At 51.2% G+C, this 17,131-nt stretch overlaps 1 protein-coding gene across 1 annotated transcript in view; it reads left to right on the top strand.

Annotated features, from left to right (window-relative positions):
• The first annotated feature begins 2,001 nt into the window (after positions 1-2,001).
• Positions 2,002-17,131, top strand: part of PRDM15 (PR/SET domain 15) — a 59,372-nt gene continuing 44,242 nt past the window's right edge. The window contains exons 1-4 of the mRNA XM_045284805.1: positions 2,002-2,079; positions 2,179-2,332; positions 4,341-4,593; positions 8,891-8,992. Coding sequence (XP_045140740.1) covers positions 2,045-2,079; positions 2,179-2,332; positions 4,341-4,593; positions 8,891-8,992 — 544 coding nt within the window. The 5' untranslated portion in view covers positions 2,002-2,044. The remainder of the gene's footprint in view (positions 2,080-2,178; positions 2,333-4,340; positions 4,594-8,890; positions 8,993-17,131) is intronic.

The following is a 17,131-nucleotide window of genomic DNA, read 5'->3' as shown; positions in this document are numbered from 1 at the left end:
GAGCATCATAGAATGCCAATTTACTAGAAGAAAGTATTCTTGTGTTGAGGGAGTACTTGAGTGGAGGCCCAATGTCCTTCTGCTACCTTAATACCAAACCTATAAATGTAGGCTCATAGATCTATTTCCCCATCCTCATATAGTGTTTGCTTTTTCAAATCACTCACCACAGCCGAGGGCAGTCATGGGACACAGAGTCTTTTGCACTGTGTGTTCAGGTCTAGAGCAAAATGCTCTGGTTATTTATCCTTCGCATTGGGAGGGCACATTGGAAACCCGGCCTCTTCCTGGTTCCCTCAGCTCCCTCGCCGTTCCACGGGGAAGCCTGCCATCCCGGTCTCTGTTCACAGTGATGAGTGGCGGCAAACCTGAAGTTGCATCTGGACTTCCTGTCGTCTGCTTCTCATTCTTTAAGCTTCTGGGGAAAGGGACTTGGTGGTGGTGGTGGTGGTGGTGGTGTGTGTGTGTAGGGGGCGGGGGATGTTAGCAGGTAAATACCCAGCAGGCAAACTGGCTCTTTAAAGAAGATAGTGCTACAGAAGGGACTCCCAGATAATGGCATTTTCCCATGACCTCTTCTGAAGTCCCCTCATGTTTATTTTGGGGGTCCCTGGGAGGTTCAGAAGGAGCCCTGGTGGGGTAGTGGTTACGTATCCGGCTGGTAACCACATGGTCAGCAGTGGAAACCAGCAGCCACTCTGCTGGAGGGAGATAGGGTTTTCTGCTCCTGTAAAGAGTGATAGTGTTGGAAACTCACAGGGGCGGTTCTGTCCTGCCCTATTGAATCACGATGAGTTACTTCTCAAAAAAACAAACAAACCCCTGTCATTGAGACCCCTACTAAGCGCAGTTGTACTCAATGGCATCACCGTAAGTCAGTGTCCACAGGACAGCAAACTTTATCGGCACCTGGGGACTGATACAGCGCAATGAAAACGTCCAGTTCACGAAGACATCCTAATCCTGGGGTCTTTTCAATCAAGTGGTTTTAGTAAAACAACAGCAGCAACAACAAAATCACAATATTCTAGATGAGAATAAATCAGCTAGATCTAAAGTCCCACAGCCTCGTCCCACACTGAGAGCACCATGCCAGCTCATGCCCCTGCCCAGGCCCTCAGAGGCCAGGGGTGTGAAATGTCCAGAACACCGTTTGGTCCGAGGCTCATCACTAACCTCTTGTTCTCCGTGTCCCGACAGGTGTCGGAGATGGCAGAGGATGGGAGTGAAGAGATCATGTTCATCTGTAAGTCTCAGCACGGCCGCATCCGCCTTGTGTTTATATCATACAGAACAGCGTTTCTTTTCTTCTTTGGTTCACGTGACCTCCTGGTGGCGTACTGGGTACGAGTTGGTCTGCTAACTGCAAGGTCAGCCGTTTGAAACCAGCGGCTGTTCCGAGGGAGAAAGAGGGGGCTTTGTCGTGAAGCGTTATCTCAGAAACTCACCTGGGCAGTCCTGTCCTGTCCTCCAGGGTCACTATTGGTCGGCATCGGCTCGATGGCAGCGAATCTTCCATTTGCTTCACACAATAGGATATGTTCTCTGAGGAGCAAGCAGCAGGCGGTGTGGCTGTGGTAGGGTTATCTTGGACCTCCTGTGGCCCAGGGCATTTTTCAGGGAGTAGCTTTGATTCAGAAAAGTCACCCAGGGCTGGCGGATTTGGATAGCAGATCCACACTGCCCTCTTCCTTGTCACAAATGTGACTAAGTTCCACTCTCAGAGGTCCATCGTCCTTGAGCTGGCTCTTCTCCTAAGGAGGCAGAGACATCTTGTTATTTGCGGGGTCCCTGATGGGGAGGCCTACACGACACACATGTCACTTTGCCCGGCAAGCCCTCCACGGTCTTGGTGTGCAGGTGTGTTGCAGCCTTTAGACCCCGCCATCGGGCAGGGGCCGGTGCTTCTCTGTGTGTGGAACACGATGTCTCAGCTGTGTCCCCCACCCTCCCCGACACCACAACACTCTGATGTCTGCCTGCAGGGTGCGAAGACTGCAGCCAGTACCACGACTCCGAGTGTCCCGAGCTGGGCCCAGTGGTCATGGTCAAGGACTCCTTTGTGTTAAGCCGGGCAAGGTGAGTGCGGCTTGCGTGGCCCAGGGGAGCGTGTGGAGGTTCTCTCCCTCGGTCGGCCACCAGGCTGCGAGGGCCCTTGTCCTTTGTTTCCACACCTAGGTCCTCCCTTCCCTCCAACCTGGAGATCCGCCGGCTGGAAGATGGCACGGAGGGCGTGTTTGCCGTCACGCAGCTCGTCAAGCGGACCCAGTTTGGTCCGTTTGAGTCTCGGAGAGTTGCCAAGTGGGAGAAGGAATCTGCCTTTCCACTGAAGGTAAGGGCTGCAGCCAACCAAACCTAAGAACCTTACCAGACCTCAGAGCCGCCCTTACCAGACCCTCAGAGCCACCTGGGGCAGGGGGAAAGGTAACACCGGCTTTCAGTGCACATGTGGGAAACCTTCCTCAGCATGGTACTTTTACTTAATTTCCAAGCAAACGTGCCTCTCTCAATTCTGAGTTTCGTTTTCACACCAGGGGAGAATCGAGGCTCACGGGGTGTTTTGTAGTTGGCCACGTTGCAAAGGTAACGAGAGCGCCTTGAGAGCGTGCGCAGGAGGATGGGGCCCCAGATGCGTGTGCAGGAGGTGATGCCGCAGGCTGAGGGAGGGTGACGGTCCTGGTTTTCTGCAGGGGCCCCGGCCCCGGAGTTGTTAGCTTCTCATCCTTGTGGAGTGCACCATGGCCCCTTGCAAAATTCTCTAAAGACTGTGTTGCTTCGGCCGGGACACCCGGTGATGAGTTTGGCCGCCCCAACAGAGCACACCAGCGTGAGCCCAGACAGGCGCGTTCTCCTTTGGGCTGGGATGGAGGGCCTCCGAGTGACTCACAATTGAGTAGCTTAAAAGAAGACTCCAGAGCAGTGGTTCTCAACCCTCCTAAAGCCGCGACCCTTTCATACAGATCCTCATGTGGTGGTGATCCCCCAACCATGACATGATTTTCGTTGCCATGTCATCACTGTCAGTTTGCTGCTGTGATGAATCAGGCCACCCCTGTGAGAACCGCTGCTCTAGAAGCTCGGAGAAGACAGGTAGGGCAGGATGTGTTCGCTTCGCTGCCCACTGGACCCCAGCCCATGGAGCCCCCGGTAGAACTGTATTCCATCGGCTTGTCAGCATCTCTGATCTTTGGGAAGTAGATTGCCAGGTCTTTCTTCTGAGGTGCATCAGGTGCTTTGAGCCACCGACACCTGTTTGTGTCACCCAGAGGCTTCTGGAACAGTGCGTGGCCCAGAGCAGATCTCCAAACTTGTTTGTCAACAAAAGCATGCATTGGCTGTTCATCATTGCACATTCCTGGCGGAGGTGAACCTGGCTTTGAGAGGCTTAAAAGGCATCCTCTGGTCTCAGGACAGACAGATGGAGTAGATGACCTCAGACTTTTGGCAGGCCTTTGAAAACTACCTCTAGGAGGCACACTTGAGCAAAGAGGGACAAGGGAAGGCAGATGATTTATTTAGAAGGGAGGGAGGGCCGGAGGGAGATCCAAAGCCCTCTGTCCATTGGGGTCTTCTCTCTGGACTTGATTTTCAAGACCAGCGTCTGGTGGGGGTGCCCAGCTGGAGTGGCTGAGGCAACTTGGCATCCTCAGGGGATCGCATCCACCTGGTGTGGAGAAAGTAGGAGGCACACCCTCCATTCTGATGGCCCGAGGGCCACAAGGAAGACTCAAGAGGAAAAGTCTCAGGAGAGGGAGAGAATCTTCCCTCGTTGGGAAGCCATGATGATGCTGTGAAATAGAGGACAAAGCCTACCATTGTGATAAGGTTGATTTGAATTTCAAAATATTCAAACATTTCTTTCTGCTCCTGTGTGTCGGAATTCATAAAGCAACAGCTGTTTTCTAGGTAAGAAAGCAGCCTAAGGCAGATGGATTTTTCTAAGGTTTCTAGCAGACATATAACAGCCAGGAGCAGCACCCAGGGGCCCCAGTGCCCATCTAGACTAAAAGCAGAGCCCAGGACCAGGAGAAGGACCTGGGTGCCCAGTGCCCCCCTGTACCACAAATAGAGCCCAGGTGCCCAGAGCCCACCTGCACTAATGACATCTTGTGGTGCCTGCTTCACCTTTGCCCATGACCCGACTGAACCATCTTAAGTCAGGTGGTCTCACTGTTAACTCCTTTGGGACCGTAAGCCCCGCCCACCCCATACTGCACCTGTCAGCGAGCCTGGCCTGGCACTGATTCTCAACATCCCTGTTCCACACTGGACACAGAGACACAGGTTGACTGGTCACCAGTGACCCCCAGCCCCGACCCCGGGGCTGTGCTTGCCTGCAGGTGTTCCAGAAGGACGGGCACCCCGTCTGCTTTGACACGTCCAATGAGGACGACTGCAACTGGATGATGCTGGTGCGGCCGGCGGTGGACCACGAGCACCAGAACCTGACGGCCTACCAGCAGGACAGCGACGTGTACTTCACCACCTCGCGGGACATCCCGCCCGGCACCGAGCTGCGCGTCTGGTACGCCGCCTTTTACGCCAAGAAGATGGACAAGCCCATGTTGAAGCAGGCCTCCGCTGGCACCCATGGTACGTGGCCCATGCCAACCTCATTCTCTCGAGGGTTTGAAGGGTGCCACACAGCTGCGCCACTGGCTCTGCTTTTATAATGACCTGATGGGATGCCCAAGTGTAAGCGCTCACCCCTGAGCCACGAGCTTGCTGCCCCCCACCTCCAGCACTGTAAGGGTGCTGGGCGAGACACAGCCAGCCCTGAGACAGCTCTGCCTCCAGGGCTTTCCTAGGGGAAGACATCCTCTCGGTCCTGTCTGGTCCCCATTTAGGTGGAGGGAACAGCAGAGAGAGGTGGGACTCGTGCTTGGGCTGCCGTAACAAAGCACCATAAACTAGGTGCCTGTAAGAACAGAAGTCTACTCCCTTCCAGTTCTGGGCGTGCGGATCAGGGCACCGGAGGTAGGGCTGAGCCTGCTGTGTCTTCCACCTTCTGATGCTCCGGTGCTCCTTCCTTTCTGTGGGCTGGTCTCTGTGTCCTTGGCTCTTCTTCAAAGGGCACCGGTCACTGGATTGAGGGTCCTCCTTTAGTCTAGGATGATCTCATATTTGAGAAACGTAATGAATTACATCTGCAAAGAAATAGTTTCCAGGTAAAGTCATGGTCACACTTACCAGGGGCTAGGCTTCCATATATTTTAGGGGAAGGATGCAGTTCAACCCACTATGGAGGTTCGGGAACTTGCCCGGGTCACAGTGCAGGAGGTGAGCCAGGATTTGAACCCAGGATCTGACTTCAGCATGGGTGCCCTTCCCCTCTGCAGTAGCCACTGCCTGGTTTTGCCGTATGTGTGAGTTCTTGCACATAGGCACACCTGTGTATGTATGTGTGGGTGTTGTGTGGGCATGCGGCACACACAGGTATGTGTGTGTGTGAGAGAGAGAGCATGCGTGTCTACATGTTTGTAGGTGTCTGAAGAGTCTTAGTGAGGCGATATAAGTGATCTACCAAAATCCAACATTCTTCCTGGGGAAAAAGTAGTCGGGGTGACCTATGCGCCACTTTTGTCCCAGAAGGGGAGTGTGGACCTTTAAACCTGTGTGCGAACTATCGGGTGGGGGTCCTTCACGGCACCCTGGAGCCCCAGAGGAAATCGCTGATCTCTGAAGTGATTTGCTGCAGAAACACGTCTCTAGTCGCCCCCGGGAGCTGGTCACTGTTGTCCAGAGGGCGGTTTGCTGTAGGCAGGAAATGGTGAGCGGCTAGCCTCTGGCTCCGACAGGAGTATGGCGTTCCTTTGGTTACAAGCACGCCGTAGCACAGAGTAACCCTCCTGGGTGCACCTGTAAGCGTGTTTGCAAGGGCCGGGCCCTGCAGGGTTCCTGTGTGTTGGGTTTGGCTTGGGTTTGGGCCCAGCCTCTGTGCGCTCATTATAGTTGCCGTTTTGTAAAGTATTGACCTGACACAGCCATCCCAGATGTCCCTGCCCCCAAAGAGGTGAGGGCAGGGGGCCGAGCTGGGCTGGGCATGACTGTTCTGGGCCTTCTGTAACAGAGGTCCCCATCCTGGGCCACTGAAGATGACAGAAATGCTTTCTCTCATGGTTCTGGAGGCCAGAGTTGCAGGGCCAGTTGGCCTCTGGAGGCTCTAGGGGAGGATCCTTCTTTGCCTTTCTTCTACCTTCTAGTGGCTGCCAGCAACCCTTGGCTTGGGATCCATCAGGCCAGTCTCTGCATGGTCACTTGGCAGTGTCCTTGTGTCCATTCCATACGAGGACACCTGTGCTTCGATTTAGGACGCCCACCTGAATTCTGTTATGGTTTCGTCTCAAGGCCCTTAGCTCCGTGCATCTGCCTGGACCCTCTTTCCAAACACGATCAGGCTTTGTTTACCTGCCTTTTCTGGATAGTTTATGTAAGTGGACTCACATGGTATTTGTCCTCTGAGTCTTAGGTCACCCATCATAGCGACTTCGGTGTTCACCGCTGTTGTGGAATGTATGAAACCTCATTTCTATTTATAGGTACATGTGTGTTCTTTCTGTGTGTGCACATGTACAAAAAGGCAGCATAGGCGGCATCTGACCTCCCCTAATGTCCCGAGCAGACAAAAGTCAACATCAGCATCTGCCTGAGGCTGATTCCTAAATGGGAGTCACACATACCTCCTCTCTGGGACCTTTCTGCCAACTCCCAAGGCACTCTCTCCTGGTCTTCTGGTTCAGTAATGAACTGACCACATGCAGCTAACAGGCAATACTCACAATGAGGATGCTTACTGGGGAAGCAACAGGTTATAATGCAGCATCAGAAACAAGACACAGCTATTCAATCCGGACAGCTTCTTCTCAGCTGTGCCTATAGGGCAGGCCCCTGGGCCTGCCTGGCATCTGCCTCACTCAGGCAAATCTTCCAAATCTCTTTAGCTCTGCCAGTAAACACCCAGAGGTACCCTACTCTGTCAGCCAGCTCCCTACCTAAAGACACTCAGCTCTCTTGCTCTGTGGGCTGGGAAGCCCACCTTCTCCTTCTGCTGCGGCCATTCTTCAGTCACCAGTCTTGTGGTCACTCATTCTCTCCAGTGTTACTGTTCTCTGGTTCTTGGTCTAGAAGGTTCCCACCACGGGGACCCCAGGTTCAAAGGACACACTCTGCATCTGTCTTTTCTTCCTGGGGGTCATGCAGTCCCCATGTCTGCCGCTGGGATGGCTTGCTGTCAGCCTGGTGGGATGGCAAACCTAACCAGGACCCCATTAGTACATTGTCCTACTTTCAAAAGGCTCTATGCTCCATCTTTGTATTATTTGCAAGCTTCCCAGTCCCCTTGGTGGGCTGTGCGTCTCATCTGCTAGGAAGGTGTACAACCTCCTAGGGTCTCTGTGAGTCAGAAACAACTTGACGGCAGCAGGTCTGTCTTTTTTTCTTGACCTGCTCATTTGCTGGGAGTTACAGGACCGTGGCGAGGAAGGCCCCATAGAAGTGAGCACCCATCGTTCCACAGCGCCGCTTTGGGTGCATCTACATACCTGGGGATGGACAGAGGTGGTGCCCGCCCTTTGGTTATTGCTAGCAATGCTTCTTTCAGCGGACACTGGGGTGCAGGCATCTCTTTCAAGTCCTCTCTGCATGAACCCAAGATGGGGATGGCTGGGCCACATGGTAGTGCTGTGCCTCTGCCCACCTGTTCCAGCTGCTGTGGCCGCACCATTGTCCATCCCCACTAGCCATGCCCGAGGGTTCGCAGTTCCCCACAGATGTGCTCCCGGTCACATTCTGTTTATCCAATAACAGCCTCCTCTAGTGGTGGCTTAGTAGTTACATGTTGGGCTGCGATCCGCAAGGTCCGCAGTTTGAAACCACCAGCTGCTCTTTGGAGGAAAGGCGTGGCCTTTTTACTCCCATAAACAGTGACAGTCTCGGAAATGCCTGTCCGATAGGATCGCCCTGGGTCGGCATCGACTCTATGGCAGTGAGTTTGGTCTAGTGGATGTGAAGTGGCCTGGCTTATTGTTTTGATATGCAGATCCCTGAGTGGAGCTTCTTTCCAAGTGCTTATTGGCCAATGGTAGCTCTTCCTTGGAGACGTTTCTAAACTTCCTTCAGTTTCTAAAATCAGGTAATGAACATGCAATAAAACTCAGCCATTTTAAGTCCAGATAGCTTTGAAAAGAATGTGTACACTCATGTACATTCCCTGTCTGAGCCATTCCTATCTGTCCGGAAACTCCTTGTGCTGCTTTGAAGCCACTGCACTGACTTTTGCTCATGACAGCCCCACACGCAGGACGATAGAACCCTCCCCATCCTGGGCCATGCAGGCATACCCGAGTCTATTGTTGGGGCCACAGTGCCCGTCCTGGGCCATGCTGGCATGCCCGAGTCTGTTGTTGGGGCCACGGTGTCTGTCCTGGGCAATGCGGGCATGTCCAGTCTCTGTTTGGGGCCACAGTGCCCGTCCTGGGCTGTGGCGGCATGCCTGAGTCTATTGTTGGGCCACGGTGATTTTGAGTGCCTTGTAACCTCGGGGCTCATCTTCCAGCACTAGATCAGACTAGTTCTGTTTGGTCCACGGGGTCTGCATGGACTAATTTTCAGAAGTAGATTGCTGGGCCTTTCTTCCTGGTTTCCCCTAATCTGGGAGTAGCGCTGCCGAAATCTGCCCACCAGGGGTGACCCTGTTGGCATTTGAAATACCAGTGGCATCAATCTCAGCATCCCAGCAACACCAAGGTACCACAGTGCAGCCAAGTGACAGGTGGTTGAAGGCCAGCTCTTCCTCCTCACTTGCTGGAACAGATGTGCTGTCCCTTGAGCTTGGGCTTCGTGAAGGGGTGAGTGGCTGGGGACCGATGTTTCCTCTTCCTTGTCTTTGCAGCTGCAGGTACCCCAGAGAGCAGCACCCCTGTGGAAGCGGAGCCCAGCCAGTGGGCGTGCAAAGTGTGTGCAGCCACCTTCCTGGAGCTGCAGCTCCTCAACGGTAATGGGGTGTGGTGGGGCTGGGGGGCAAGTGAGCATGCTTGCTTCCACTGTCGCAGTCACATGATCCCCTGTGGGTGGGAGACACTACCCATGGCCCCGTGTTCTTCCCAGCCCAGCCCTAACTCTGCCTTGTCCCTGCTGCTGCCACCATTTAGTCACCGGAGCCAACCTCTATCAGGTGAGGACTTCCTCTCGGTCCCCTCCCCTTGGAGGGGACTGGTGCAAGGAGCTGGTCTCCCCCACAGCCTGGCTTGCAACTCTGCCTTCATTCTCCCTTCTCGACTCTTCCTCCCACTGTCTCTCCATCTGCAGGGCATTTGTATTGATTCAAAGTATTTGGGAAACAAGTGAATTAACCACCAGGTGTGCAATGCTCTGCTAACTTTCTGCGTACATCACTTAGGGGGTGGATGTTGTGGCAAGCTCCTTATGAAGCTCATGTGGAGTAGCAATCTTAGTCAACTGGATCCTGGACGAAAGTCATATTTCAATAGAATATGTCACATGGGACCCTGGCTCTGAAAGGCAGTTTAGGCAGGCAGTGCGCTGTGAGGGTGTGACAGAGGAGGCTGTGCTGGGGTGCATAGTGTCCCACAAAAGGTCAGGTCCAGAAGCAGACCAGGCTTACTGGTCTGATAGAGACTGTGGAACCCCCCTGAAGCTGTGGTGTTTAAACAGCCTTCAAGCCTATGGGGAGCCCACTCCCGAGACTTACCTTCCAGTCAACAATAGACAGGCCTATAAAGTGAACCACGGAGGCCTGGTGGCATTGTGAAGACAAAGTGGGCTGCTAATCTCAAGGTCAATAGTTGGAAACCAGAAAGACAGGGCGTTCTGCTCCTGTCAAGAGTCACCATTCAGCAACCCACAATGCTGCCTGTCCTCTAGGGTTGCTGAGTCGACCTGAGGCGGTAGCAGTGAGTTTGGTCTTGTTTGTTTTATACAGTGAACAGTCATAGCAGGGAGCCTGTGCCCCTCAGGGCAATCAGCCGCAAGAGCCCATAGGGCAGCATCTGTGCAGAAGGCAGGCCAGGCCCGGAAAGGAGGGCCCATGGAATCAGGGAACCCCGGGAGGCAGAGGGAAGAGTGTGGGCTGCATGGAGTGGATTGCAAACAATATCATGAAACAATTTGGATGGAAAATGAATGATAAATGTTCACCCAAACTACAATTTTACAAACAGTTTTTTAAAAGTCCATGCTCACCCAGAACCTCAGGATGACCTTCTTCAGAAGGAGGGTCTCTGCAGTTGGAATTAGCTGAGAAGAGGCCATGCTGGGTTAGAGTGGGCTTGGCAGAAGGGAGCAGACATTGACCCAGAGACGAGATGGCCCCATGAGGTTGGAGGCAGGGACTGGAGTGATGTGATGTGGCCATGCACCAAGGCATGGCTGCCTGCGGTCACCAGAAGCTGGAAGAGACCAGGAGGGGCCTCCTCTAGAATCTCTGCTGACACCGTGAGGTCCAGCCTCTCGCCTCCTGAACTATCAGAGCATCCGTTTCCGTTGTTTGAGGGCACCCAGCTTGCAGGATTTTGTCACCACAACACAGGAGGCTGACACAGAGGTGTTTAGGCGGGAGATGAGTGGTTCGGCCTCAAGTCTCGTCACCAGCTTAGCATTCTGGATCCTTCAGGCCAGGAGGTTTTAGCAAGAGGAAGGTTAGCATCTGAATTCCACAGACTGGGAGTCACAGTTGGTGTGACTGTTCGGTGGCTTTGGGATGGCTGCCAGTGACCTTCTGATGGTCGTGCATTACTGACATGTCACCCATGCTCTGTGTAACGAGAGCATTCCGCATGCCACAAAGCAGATCAAGCACAGCGGCTGCTAGGTATTCCTGGAGCGCACTGTCTCTGAAGAACAGGCATGTCCCCAGAGGTCCGTGGGGGCCAGGTGCAGGGATGCCTCAGGAAAAGACATTCCGTGAGCAGGTATTTCAACCACAGAGAAGAAAGGCTTTTCTGTCTGCCCTTTACTCCTTTCCCCCACTGACTACAGAGAATCGTTTCAAGTAAAGAAGAAACAGTTCTTTCTCTTTGACACTAGACTGCCACTTGTAGTCAGCTGAGATCTGGCACCCTTGGTATCATCATTGAGGTTCACATACTTACCCAGTGCCAGGCCCTGTTGAAGGCACATACATGTATTAACTCAGGGAAGCCTCCCAGCCACCCTTCGGGACAATTATTACTCCCATAGCATACTGAGGTGAGAGCTATTAACAATCCACCCACTGTCGTGCAGCGAGGAACTGGTGAAGTCCAGAGACCCCTTCCTCAGTGCCAAGGCCCCACAGCCATAGCACAGCCTCTTTCTGGGGTTCCCATGGTAACTGATGGCCAAGGCACAGGGGGAGGAATGTAAAGCTGGATGTGGGAGACTGCCATGCAGGTCCCGGGGCATGGGTGTGTTACCAGCAAACTGGCTACAGGCAGTCCCAGAGCTAGTGGCATGCGTGTTTGGGATGAGAAAACAGAATGAAACTGACTGCTATCTCAAGCTGATTCTAACTCTAGAGAGCCCGCACACAGAGTGGAACCGCCCCTCAGGTTTCCAAGTGTGTGTCTTTATCCTGTAGAACAGCTGATGGATTCAAACTGCTGACCTTGTGGTAGCAGCCCAAGAAGAAAACAGAGTAGAGTTGGCTATACCAATATTGCATTTTAATAGGGGGCAAATGAATGTTGTCAGCTTTATTTCGTATTCATGCCGTACTTGGGAATACAAGTATGTATAAAGGAGAAGTTTATAATGTAGGGACATCCCAGGCTGGGTTCTCTAGAGGAGAACTCATGGACTTACATACGTGCACGTGTCTACGTATATCAAAGAACTGGCTCACAGTTGTAGAGGCCAGCAAGTTCCAAGGGCGTGGGTCTGATGTCAAGTTGGGGATGTCTTTGGGGTCACATAGCTGCAGGGACTGTTGGACCCAGTGTCGGCAGGTCAGATGACTGGCTTGTGTTACAGAGGCAAATGAATCCCATGTCAGCGGCTCAGATGGCAGGCAATGTGGTGGACCACTGGCTCAAGTTCAAAGAACCGGAGGTGAACAGATGGGTCAGATACCGCCTCCAGACACAGCCAAAGGCAAGCAGGCTTTCCCACAGCATCCATTATATTAGAAGCAGGCACACCCCCAAGGAAACTTCTTGGTAAATCATTGGATCTGGGCTGTGATCTGAATAAGGTTATTAACATCGCACTGCAGTCTTCTTACAGTGACTTGGCTGCTCCTAGCAGATCTCATTTTGGTGGGGAGTACGTTATGTTAGATAACTGTGGGGCACCAGCCCTCACAATGGATGGGTCTAAGGGGCTGTTGTGTAAGTAAGGGGCAAAATTAAAGAGCCATCAGACAAGATAAAGCATGCGATTGCTCACCTCTGGGACAGTCATGATTTCAGCAGCCAGATCCGCAGTGAGAGAGAATATATTTCCACTCAGGGGGTGTACAAGTCCCCCTAATTACAGGCAATCACATACATCACAGGAAGGGGTTGTACAACAGGCATAAACATAACAGGAGGGGACGAGCTGGGGGCATGCACACAATAGGAAGGGAAGGCGCTAGGGGCATACACGGAACCAGACAGGTGAGCTCTAGAGTCAGATGGAGCCTAACCTTGGTCGTCCTGAGTTGGCTGGACTCAGTGTCTTTGGGTCCTGCTTCAGGGGAACAATCCATTATCCTTATCAGAAGGGAGGGGGCTCTACTTAGGGTGGGTTCTCAACCTTCCTAATGCCGAGACCCTTTCATTCAGTTCCTCACGTGGTGGTAGACCGGTTTGTGTGGACCCACATGGAGACAGATAGAGGAGCAGTGTCTCGGTTCCTAAGACCATCGAAAATATGGGTTTGGTGACCCTTGTGGAAGGGTTGTTCGACCCCCAAAGGGGTTGCGACACACAGGTTGAGAACCGCTGGACTATAGGGTCTGGTTGCTCTAGATGGCTGATAACCTTCAGGCAGATAACCTTTAAGTAGTTGACCTCCAAATGTGTAGTCATTGACCATGTGTTAGCAAGCAGCACCTTAGGTTTGGCATATATTATGGGGAATAAGTTTTCTGTTTCCCACAGGTAACATCATGGGGGATGACCAGGTCTTAGCAGCTAACCCATAGAGAATCCTGGCCTAGACAACTTGACACAAATCCTTGATTTTCATAGATGAGGTCTGAACAATACTTTTATAAGGTAACATCTGGGAGCCCTAGTGGTTTCTGGTTGGGCTGCTAACCACGGTTCGAATCCACTAGCTGCTCTGCAGGAGAAAGATGAGGCTTTCTTTTCTCATCAAGAGTTAGTTTTGGAAACCCCCAGGGACAGTTCTGCCCTGTCCTATAAGGTTGCTATCAGTCAGTATCCACTTGATGGCAGTGAGTTTTAAGGCAACATCAGAGGGATTTTCCTAATTGAAAATGATTTTATGGTTTCAGGATCAAACTTTCCACTGAAATGCTTTTTGAGGACAGCTTACTTCCAAGTCATCTTGGACTCAAGTCAAACATCTCAAAAATGTGACCTCCTCTATAATTTTTCTCAGGAAGCTTCTGGTAGACGAGCTTCTGACCCAAACGAGGGAGGAGTTAACTGCACATCTGAGCGAGAACTCCACCTAGGGTGTTGAGTGGAACAATGTGCTAACTAAGCTCACAGAATTTCTAGGAAGGACAAGAGAATCAGGTTGGGAGAGGCCTGAAATTGTCCACAGGACCGTTTCAGTCAGACCCATTTGGTACAGCCACTGCAGGTCACACGGCAGATGCCAGCTCCAGACTCCAGACTGAAAGCTAGATGCTTCCATACATGGGACCCTCCTTCCCCGGGCTGCTCTCAGAGCACGCGTCACAGGCCTACCCCAGGGCAGGAGAGGTTGGGAAAGGAGTCTTCTTGGGCAGGGTTCAGACAGTGGGCTAGTCACAAAGCATCAGAAGGATGGAATACAGTGCTGGAGTGCCAGGAAACACGGACAAGGGCCACTGCATACAAGATGCCTAAAGAAGAGAGACATGACTGAGGACATGAAGGAGATTCCAGGACGGTACACGTGCCCTGCTCCTGTACAAGAGCTGGTTCCACCTGGAGCAGGCTCAATGACATCTGCAAGGATGGCTTATTATTATTTTTTTTAAGGACAAAACAGAAGTATATTAACTGGTGTATTTATAGAGGAAAGAATTTACATGTATGACAGGGGTTTAGGGATAAATTAGTGGACAATCCAAGCCCCTCCTTTTTCCCTGGGCTGGGGATGGGAAAGACAATTCCAATAGCAAAAAGATGGAAACACCCAAAAAGCCTGCCTGTGCCTGTGGGGGACTAGCTAGATCAGCTCTGGTGCACACACACAAGGGAATATCACGCATCTCTGAAAAACAGCAGGGAAACAGTCAAACACTCCGTGACATGGGTGGATTTGGAAGACATGCTCAGCTAAGTCAGTCAATCCCATAAAGACAGATACTGCATGACACCACTGTTGGAGAAATGGTTTTCAGAACGAAAGAAGCAGGCTTTGAAGACTACACTGTGGGGGTGGAGGGGTGGGGGGCGGAATGGAAAGGCACAGGGAGGGAGTGGAGAGGGGAGAAAAGTAGACTCACAGACACAGGTGGGTGGGACGATCTGAGGTACTGTCAGCACGCTGATGAGCTGGGCCGCGTGTGTTACATGACACAGTGATCACTGTGCCAGCAACAGTGATACCAAAAGACCTCTGGCAGAGACAAGGGGTGTGCATAAAAATTAGTCATCATGCATGGATAGCTCAGCTGTGAATATATGTCTATGATCATAGTCATGCAAATACTCCTGATTTATCCCCAAATTATGATATACACTGGAGGGATTAGAAACCAGTGCAAGTATTTGAGGGATTTTACAGGGGATTAAGAAAGCTAGCGAAAAATAGAATAATAGTAATCTGAGCGTTTTAGTTAGAAATTCACTTATCTGAAATATTATGCTTACATTTATATAGACCAAACAAAATAGCCTCAAAACATATGAAGCACAGATTATCAGAGCTGGGAGGAGATAAATAGAAGTCCACCCTCATCATGGGAAGGGGAGACGACGGCTCTGTGATGCCATCATGTCTTCCATTTCCCTCCGCTGCTCTAGGATTAGCAGTATGCTCGAGTCTCCTCTGACTGCTTTGATCTTTCGTTTCTTTGCTGTATTTTTCGTGACCTTTGCTTATTTCATGAGCGATGCTCTTGGATGTCACTCAGAGGTCGTCGGGTCTTCTGACATGTTCAGTGCATCAAATCTGTTCTTGAGATTTTCTCAGAATTCGTGTGGGATAGACGCAAGGTCTTATTTGGGCTTTAATCGCCTTGTTTTTGTTCTTCAGCATCAACCTGTACTTACATATGACCAATTGGTAGTCTTGTTCTCAATCAGCCCCCAACCTGGACTGAGCTGCTGATACTGAGCTTCTCCATCGCCCCTTCCACGCATGTAGAGTCAGTGTGACTTCTGTGTATCCCATCTAGAGAACACACATCTGTAGTCAGCATTGTGTTCTTGAAAGGGGTCTTTGCAATGAAGAAGTCTGCGGTCTTGTAAAATTCTATCATGCAATCTCCAGCTCCCTTTCTCCCACCAAGACCATCTTTTCCATATTGTTCCTTCCTCTTTGTTTCCAGCATTTGCATTCCGATACCCCATCATTATCAATGCATCTTGATGACATGATTGGTTAACTTTAGACTAAGATGTTTCTAGAATACTTTATGCATCAGTAGCTTTAGTGGTTGGTATTTGAATAATAGTTTTGTTGGCTGGATTTTCTTGTTTGAGGATAGAGATTATGCTATCCCAAGCAGCACTGCACTTCAAAGAAGGATCATGAAGTGTCCTTTTGGACAATGAATATACAACTATTCCTTTTGAATCTGTATTATCGGTGTATTAGTCTGGATACTTTAGAGAAGCAAATCCACAGCAACTCATGTATGAGAGTTTTATGTAAAGAAAGTGTGCATCATGAAAACATCCCAACCCAATGCTGCCCAAGCCCACAAGTCCAACATTAACCCATTAACCCAACACCAGTCCACAAAGTCCTCCACCTCACAAAACAGAGGCAATGATGCTGACTGCAGGAGGAAAGCTGAGTCAGTGAACGAATAAGCATCTCAGCACTAGCAGGGGTCTCCACACGGCTGCTCCAGCACCTAGGGCTGCATCGGGATAGGTCCATGTGGCTTCTCCTTGGGGATGTCTTGTAGGAAGTCAGCCTTGCAAGCTGAAGCAGAGAACTGCTAAGGCTACTGCACCCTGGTGCGACCATCACAAAACAAGAGACCCGAGAACTAGAAAGGCGAGGCTCACCACCCATTTATCCCTCTGCCTTTCAATTAGCCCCACATGTGATTATCGGCCAGGTTGGCACAATTAACTAACTCACTTGGCATAGTAAACCATGTGCTTTTTGGATTCGAAATGGCCAAAACCAATCCATTTCCGCTCACTAACACCCAGAATATTCATCTTTATGCATTCCATTTTATTTCTTACAATTTGAATTTTCCTAGGTTCACACTTTGGACATTTCAAGTTCCAGTTATTAATTGATGTTGGTGGCCATCTCTTTTCATTTTAGCTGTGCCCCCTCAGCAAATGACGGTCCCGAAGGCTTTGTCTATGTCATTATGGTCAACTCTATTTTGAGAAGGAAGCTCCCCCTCAGTCATAGTTTTGAGTGCCTGCCCACCCGAAGGGCTCATCGTCTGGCACCCTCTGTGACCGCGTTCCGCTTCCACTCATGAGGTTTTCAGTGTCTGGCAATGTTTGGATGCTGTCCATAAGGTTTCCAGGGGCTAATGCCTCAGAAGTGGACAGCCTAATCCTTTTTCATTGTCTAGTCTTGTCTGGGAGCTCTCCTGAAACCTGTGCATATTCTGGGTGACCCTGCTGGTGTTGGAAATACTAGTGACAGAGCCTCGCCACCACAGTACGACAAACTGGCAGACAAGGGGTACTTATTTCCTTGGGAGTAATAAATTTATACATTTTCTTGCCTATTGCTTTTTCTTCGTTCTCTGTTTTCGCTTTTCGAGAGTCCCATTGTACATGTTTTGGACCTTCTCATATCGCACTCCATCTCTGTACCTCCCTCTGGT

This window comes from Echinops telfairi, unplaced genomic scaffold (genome assembly GCF_000313985.2).
Source record: "Echinops telfairi isolate 266 unplaced genomic scaffold, ASM31398v2 ScPeMD7_7469;HRSCAF=8507_0, whole genome shotgun sequence".
In the NCBI taxonomy this organism is placed as follows: domain Eukaryota; kingdom Metazoa; phylum Chordata; class Mammalia; order Afrosoricida; family Tenrecidae; genus Echinops; species Echinops telfairi.
Note: the sequence above shows the minus strand (reverse complement) of the source record. Positions and strands in the feature narration are given on the sequence as shown.